The sequence below is a fragment of the Vigna radiata genome, unplaced genomic scaffold (genome assembly GCF_000741045.1).
Source record: "Vigna radiata var. radiata cultivar VC1973A unplaced genomic scaffold, Vradiata_ver6 scaffold_201, whole genome shotgun sequence".
Taxonomy (NCBI): domain Eukaryota; kingdom Viridiplantae; phylum Streptophyta; class Magnoliopsida; order Fabales; family Fabaceae; genus Vigna; species Vigna radiata.
Window position 1 is genome coordinate 134,605 of NW_014543621.1, and position 7,417 is coordinate 142,021.

Here is a 7,417-nt window from a genome sequence, read left to right on the forward strand (position 1 = left end):
TAATGCTTTTGTATCGATTAAAAATAAACAATTAGCATAACATCAACGAGAAAATAATTACAAATAAATAAACTTATTTATATTACAGTTTAAATCAGTTCAACTATTTAATTCCATCGTTAGTTTCTTTGTCTCACTTGTCGAACGACGATTTTAATTTTATGTTTTAAACGGGCGATTTTTACTACGAGCCACCCTTGCATGGTGGTGTGGCCGCTAAGAACGCTGCCCCGGTAACCACAACACAACAGAAAGAAAGAGAGAGAGAGAAAGAGAGAGAGGGAAACTCTTCGTTCACAACACAACTCCTCCTTTATGCATTCATTCGCATCATCATCGTCATCTTCTTCATCTTCATATTCAATTTCATCATCTTCTTCATCTTCATATTCAATTTCATCATCTTCATCCCAACCCTATCCAATTCAATTCTCCAATGAATTCCTTTCGCGGATCACAAAACCGAAACAAACACGCTCAAATCCCGCGTCAACCCCGACCTACCACCGACGAAAAACCCATGAATCCGCCGGCAGGGCCGCCCGCATTGCGCTTCCGCTCCCTCTCAACCTGCAGCCACAACCGCCCCTCCGCTTCCCGCGTAGTGCAGCGCTCCGCCTCGGCGCGCATCACCCGACAGCACACCACCACACGCGGCGAGGTAATGCTAAGCGACATCGTCGGGAACGGCATCTCCGGCATCCTTCACAAGTGGGTGAACTACGGGCGCGGGTGGCGCCCCCGCTGGTTCGTCCTCCACGACGGCGTGCTCTCCTACTACAAGATCCACGGCCCCGACAAGCTAGTCCTCAACCAAGACGTCGAGGACGGTTCCATGGTCATCGGCGAGGAGTCTCTCCGCCGCATCAATAGCCACCGCCACTGCCCCTCCCGCAGTCGCAAACCCGTCAGCGAAATCCATCTCATGGTTAGTTCTCTCTCTAAAATCAAAGCTATCGGAACTTTAACCCTAATTATCAAGTTACGTTTTGGTTAGGTATAAATCACTCGTAAACGTTCGTTCATTCATGTTACGTTATTTTAACACAAACATCATGTCATAATCAAGTTTAATAATCTGAAAGACGTGATCAACAGTTTAAAAGTAAGTTATTAAAAAGTATGCTAAGACGGTTTAGACACATTAATTTCTCATTAATGAAATATTAATTTGATATATAAAAGTATTCATTAAATTGAAAAACTATGTATTTTAAAGACCTATTTTGTCAATTATATAATAAAAACCTGCCTAATTTATTCTCATTAAATTTGACTTTATATGGATGATAATAGGTTGATCAACAGCTCCATAAAAAAAATCGTATATTATGCGAGTAATTTTATACGGTAATAGATGTATCACGTGAATATTTTTTTACTCTTTTTGTAAGTTTTAAAAAAACTATTTTAAAACATATTTTTTAAATGGTTAAAAATGTTTTTGATCAGTTTAATGAAAATTGAAATTTGTTTCTTTTTAAAACTTTAGACTAATTTAGTCCCTCATTTTTAGAACACCGTGAGTTTAATCATTTTAACCACATTTTGTTAAGTTTATTTGAGATTTTAAATGTGTTTCTAAACTAACATTGAAGAAAAAAAAATATGCCAAGTAAACAACTTAAATACTATCATGAAATATGTTTGAAACAGGAATTAAACTCAACAAATGTGGTTAAAAGAACTAAATCCACATATTTATAAAGTTGAAGGATTAAATTAGGTCAAAATTTGAAAGAAGGACTAATTCCAATTTTTACTTAAGTGGAAAACATATTTAACGCTTAAATTAAAAATGAATTTTAAAATATAATCTAAATAAAATAATATATAAAATATTTGTATTGATAAAATTGTTGTTTTAAAAAAAGACAAATTAAATAAATTGCACAACAAAAATATAAGTTTCATATCATTATATAATTTAAAAACAACTTTAATTTATAAGTTTAAATAAACGTATAAATTTGTAAAATTTAATTATAAATAATTCTTTAATTATTAATAATTTTTTCATGACTAACCTTATTTTAATCACTTAATTCTAGAAAAGTATTCGTATAAAAAAATATTCATCTAACGAATAAGAAATGTTTATATTTACATACTCTAATTAATAAACATATAATTAAAATATTTATTCTTATTATTTCCATACATATATCTATTAAAATTACATATCTGTATCCATTGTCAATTTATATCCGCTAAATCCCATTCAAGGATATTTTTGCTATCCTTAGTCCCATTCAAATAATTGATTTTTGATATTAATTTCTTCAATAATTTTGGACGAAATTATTTAACATTATTTTTACTCCTCGACAAAGTAAGAGAAAGTAAAAAATGTTAATTATAGTTTCCTCCAAAACAAAATCATGGTAAACAGCCTTAAACGTTGAAAAAGTGATATATCTAAAAATTATTGAGTTAACAGAAGTGAGTTAATTGTTGAGTGGTTGAATAGTGTTGTCCATTTATTTTTGAAGTTGATTGTATACATTTGTAGGTGTGTTCGGTGCAAGAGAACAGTTCAGATAAGAGGAGGTTTTCTGTGTGTACGGGGACGAAGAAGAGACTGCATTTGAGGGCGGAGAGTAAGGAAGACAGAGCAATGTGGGTGGATGCAATGATGGCAGTGAAGGACATGTATCCTCGGTTGCCCAATGCAGAGGTTTTGTCACCCGTGGCATCAGTGGCTATTTCCACTGAAAAATTGAGAGAGAGGCTTTTAGAAGAGGGTGTGAGTGAAGCTACAATCGGGGAATGTGAGGAAATCATGAAATCCGAGTTCTCTCAGTTGAAGAAGCAAATGGTGGCTCTCAAGCACAAGCATTTGCTACTAATAGACACGTTACGCCAGTTAGAGGTACTCGCTTCATTCTGTTACTGTGACTTAACCAAACCATATATATTGTAATATCATATTCATTCCTTCATACATACATATAGTCAGAGAAAGTTGATTTGGAGAACACACTTATCGAAGACCAAAGGCAATCAAAGGATGGTGCAGATACTCATCCATTAACGCAAGAAAAATATAGCGGTACGTGCATGGAAATTAATTAATGCACCCAGTTTGTCTTAGTGCACTTGTTCATTGATGAAGTAATAGGGAAATACAATTGCTTCTTATTTGTCATCAATTTTATAAACATGAAATATTATGATTGTGACAGAGGGAAGTGGGGAAGATTCTTCTGATGAGAACGATAGGCTGGATCCTTCAGACGACGAGGACGATGCATTCTTTGATACATGTGAAATTCTATCAACAGGGTCAGATCACCTGAGATCCTGCCATGATTCTGAGCAGGATGAGAGTGGTCCAAATGAGATATGTGATGAAAAGTCACCCATTGGATCTGTTGGATTTAACTATCCTCAAATCAAGCGACGAAAGAAGTTGCCCGACCCTGTTGAGAAAGAAAGTAGCATCAGTCTATGGTCAATCATAAAAGATAATATCGGGAAGGATCTTACAAAAGTTTGTCTTCCAGTTTACTTTAACGAGCCTCTCTCCTCACTGCAGAAATGTTTTGAAGATGTTGAGTACTCTTACCTTCTAGACCAAGCATATGAATGGGGTAAAATGGTTAGTTTGTTAAATCTTCTTATTTAGTATATAGATGATTTATAGTTAGTGGAGTTGTTATGTGTGAGATTTTTCACATGCATACTTATTTGTGCACAGGGTGATGGTTTGAAGAGGATGATACATGTAGCTGGATTTGCAGCTTCGGCATATGCTAGCACAAAAGGTAGAAGTTGCAAACCATTTAATCCACTATTGGGAGAGACATATGAAGCAGATTACCCAGACAAAGGCATTCGCTTTATCTCTGAGAAGGTACAAAGATATATTCATTCATATAATTAATTCCAAACCATTCGTATTGAATGTAAAGTGGTTTAATGAAAAATACTTACGCTATTCATCTTGAAATAGGTCAGTCATCACCCCATGATTGTAGCATGCCATTGTGAGGGCAGGGGCTGGAAATTTTGGGGTGACGTCAATTTAAAAAGTAAATTTTGGGGTCGTTCAATCCAGCTTGATCCTATTGGTGTATTGACAGTTGAGTTTGATGATGGAGAAACCATTCATTGGAGCAAGGTATATATAGTTTTTTGCATGAAGTTAATTAGTAATACATGTCTTCCAAAATACACTCTGAATATTAGCTAATTCATGTTCTATCACCAGGTAACAACATCTATTTACAACCTCATTTTAGGAAAACTCTACTGCGACCATTATGGTACAATGCGCCTAGAGGGGAACACTAGCTATGTATGTAAGATCAAATTCAAGGAGCAGTCAATCATTGATAGGAATCCTCACCAGGTGCCCTTTCTCATATCTTATTTTTATCTTATTATTTGGTTCCTCATATATTGGTCCAAATTTAAATGTGTTACATTTTTTTTGTACTATGACTGTGCCACCTGTGCTTTTTAGACAAAAGTTCCATTTCAAGTCGGAGAATTATGTTGGTAGCATGTTATTTTATTCACACATATGGCTAGTAGTGTCAATTTGTTCACAAGGGTTTGGCCCGTTGTTAAAAAAGTCTACACGACTTTCATTTTAAAAATAAAAGATATTAACTTTTTATAATATAATATTAAATCTTCGATTAATCCAAACTTTTCCTACTTATTTTTAGTAGGAGAAAATATTTTTTCATATACATTTATGTATTACTTTTCATTCTCTGTTATAAAAATTATATAAATAAGTGTAAGTCTCTCAATTTACTATAAGGTCAAGATGTGTCAACCTACTATTAATCTTTTAGTATCAGAAATATTTAGAGATTGACGAACAAAGTATAATACTGGGAGGATATTTCAGGAAAGACACATTTGCCTTTGAAAGAAGTTTTATCTAGAAAAGTTCAGAAGAAAAGGGAACATGTGAAAAGTAAAATATTTATTGGGATTGCAACTCCCCTAAAATACAAAAAGATAAAATTTGTACATGGTTCTTGAGTTCATTCGTTGTTTATTATAAATGATAATTGCACAAGGAAGTTAAACTCGCGTAGTGATTTTAATTTCAATCGACTCCTATCAATGTCACTGTTCGATTTCAATTACTATGAACTTAATTTTACAGTTCTATGTTGTTGAATCAAATGAATTCATGTCACTTTACCATTTTCATAGACTAAAGAGATGTAAGATTACATTATGAATTAGATAATTTTCTTAAGTATAGATAGTTCACAGACATATTATGTAACTTATGCTTTGTAATTTAAGTTCTGCTGCAGATTCATGGCGTAGTGGAGGATAAGAAAAGTAAAACAGTGGCAACTCTAATTGGGAAGTGGGATGAGAGTTTGCACTGCGTAATTGGAGGGGGTTTTGGGAAAGGAAAAGGGTCCGATGAGTCATCAAAACCACATCTTCTGTGGAAGAAGAACCCGTCACCAGAGCACCCCACAAGATATAACTTCACACAATTTGCTATTACACTCAATGAAATCACACCTGAACTAAAGGTGAGTATGAAATCACACAATTGCACACTGAAATTTACAAAACTGATTTTCCAATTTTTATCCAAATACTTATCCAAACTCACAACTAAATGTTCACATCTTTAGTTTCATTTTAAAGAATTGATCATGCCCTGAAAATTGATTTTAAATAGCTTTTCCGTTCCATAAGAAAGGTATAATAATCATGACTTTTTTCTAAAATCATTACAGTTCAGTGAAAAACTCATCAGATAGTAAATAGTCATGCAGTTCAATGGAGAATCACTTCAACAACGAGCAATCAAACACATTGAAATAATGATGTTGATTTGTACTAGTGTCTGACATTTCGTGTTAACAAACAGGAGAAGTTGCCACCGACAGATTCAAGGCTAAGACCTGATCAAAGGTGTTTGGAGAATGGACAGCATGAAATGGCCAATTCTGAAAAGTTGCGGCTTGAACAAAGACAGCGGCAGGTACAAATGTTGCATTATTGGACCCTGTCCTGTAATGAAATGCATGATGTTATGGTTCATTAATAAACAAGAGACTCTCCATAATTGCAGGCACGAAGGATGCAAGAAAAGGGTTGGAAACCAAGGTGGTTTGCTAAGGAAAAAGGCAGCATCTCTTACCGTTATATTGGAGGGTACTGGGAGAGTAGGGATAAGGGGAATTGGGAATCCTGTCCTGACATTTTTGGTCAATACTCAACCGATACTGATGTTAACCCAACTCCATAAATTCTCATCCCTTTTTTACCTTAGATTTCTACCTGCTGCCCCTAACACCACACCCTTTTGATCAAAATATACATTCGTAACCATATTTATGATCACAACTTCTTTTAGCATTCAACAAATATGGTTGATTACTGCCTTCGTGTACAGGTATATAGATATGTACAAAAACAGTGGTTCTCATTTCTTCTCAACAAGGCAACCTCCCATTTCCCTATTGGAACAACTTCTTTTCTTGCTGTCAGATGCTTCTTTCAAAGTTGGACTGAGAAGGGATGATGTGGAGCTTTGTATGAAAATCATAGTTGGTATCCTAATCATTTCAGGATCACAACATTCCACTCTGTCGAATAGAATGAAAACTCATTAAATGAACATGCACCTATTTTAATGCTTACTCTGATTATCCATTCAAACATGTTTAACTGTTTACACACGTTTATTCCAATTTGGTGCAACTTAAATTTTGTAAGCAGTCCACCACAAGGGACAACAGAAAAATGCTGCGCCTGCGTCAGAAAACATAACTGACTGGAATCTTGTATTTATTTATTGTTTTTATTCGACGAAAGATGGGGTTGTTGTGTGAAAGTTCTTGTTGAAAAGTATTAAGAAAAAAGGGAGAAACAGTGATCTTTTATTTGCTGCCAAAAGATCAAGCCGCTATGCCTGTGATCCTTGAGATTGTTGTAGATCAGACCATGTCAAAGAAATACAATGAAATTTTCACAGTACTTTGTTCTGTGAGAACAAATAACAAGTTAACAGTGGGGCAAAAAAATGCTACCCAGGTGATTTCTTGTTCAGTTGCGTGCTACCAAACCTAGTTCAATCTGTTCATCGTCCAAAATAAACATTTGCAAAGCAAAATATTTCTTCAAACCTACGTATCTGACAAAAGACTTTGTGATATACTATTATGGAAGTTAGGTTAAAAGAGGAGTTTCTTTTTTCTTTTTTTTAAGCGAAAATAAAATATATAAAATGATAGAACACTAGGATGCTTTATCCCTACAAAGTCAAAGTATGTAGAGATTGCTAAATCTCATACATAATATTTTTCTCTACCAAAACAGAATAATAGTACGTATAGATATTACACCTTATAAATACACAAGTTTCCGGTCACAAGGCAAGTCATCGTGTATGTTTGAAGAAATGTTTGTGTATGTTATATTT

The 7,417-nt window shown here is 34.5% G+C and overlaps 1 protein-coding gene across 1 annotated transcript; it reads left to right on the forward strand.

Moving 5' to 3' along the window:
• Positions 1 to 246: 246 nt before the first annotated feature.
• Positions 247 to 6,448, forward strand: LOC106754710 (oxysterol-binding protein-related protein 1B-like). The gene is made up of 10 exons (XM_014636770.2): positions 247 to 928; positions 2,513 to 2,872; positions 2,956 to 3,052; positions 3,186 to 3,601; positions 3,701 to 3,856; positions 3,956 to 4,123; positions 4,214 to 4,354; positions 5,286 to 5,516; positions 5,861 to 5,974; positions 6,065 to 6,448. Exons 1-10 carry the CDS (start codon positions 437 to 439, stop codon positions 6,239 to 6,241), a joined length of 2,352 nt encoding a protein of 783 aa, XP_014492256.2. The 5' UTR covers positions 247 to 436; the 3' UTR covers positions 6,242 to 6,448.
• The last annotated feature ends 969 nt before the right edge of the window (positions 6,449 to 7,417 follow it).

What these genes read in the sequence shown, in the direction of transcription:
- LOC106754710 (XM_014636770.2), top strand. Translation starts at nt 437, where the DNA reads ATGAATTCCTTTCGCGGATCACAAAACCGAAACAAACACGCTCAAATC. An exon ending in ACACGTTACGCCAGTTAGAG is followed by an intron (nt 2,873 to 2,955) that starts GTACTCGCTTCA and finishes ACATACATATAG; the next exon opens with TCAGAGAAAGTTGATTTGGA. An exon ending in AAACCATTCATTGGAGCAAG is followed by an intron (nt 4,124 to 4,213) that starts GTATATATAGTT and finishes TTCTATCACCAG; the next exon opens with GTAACAACATCTATTTACAA.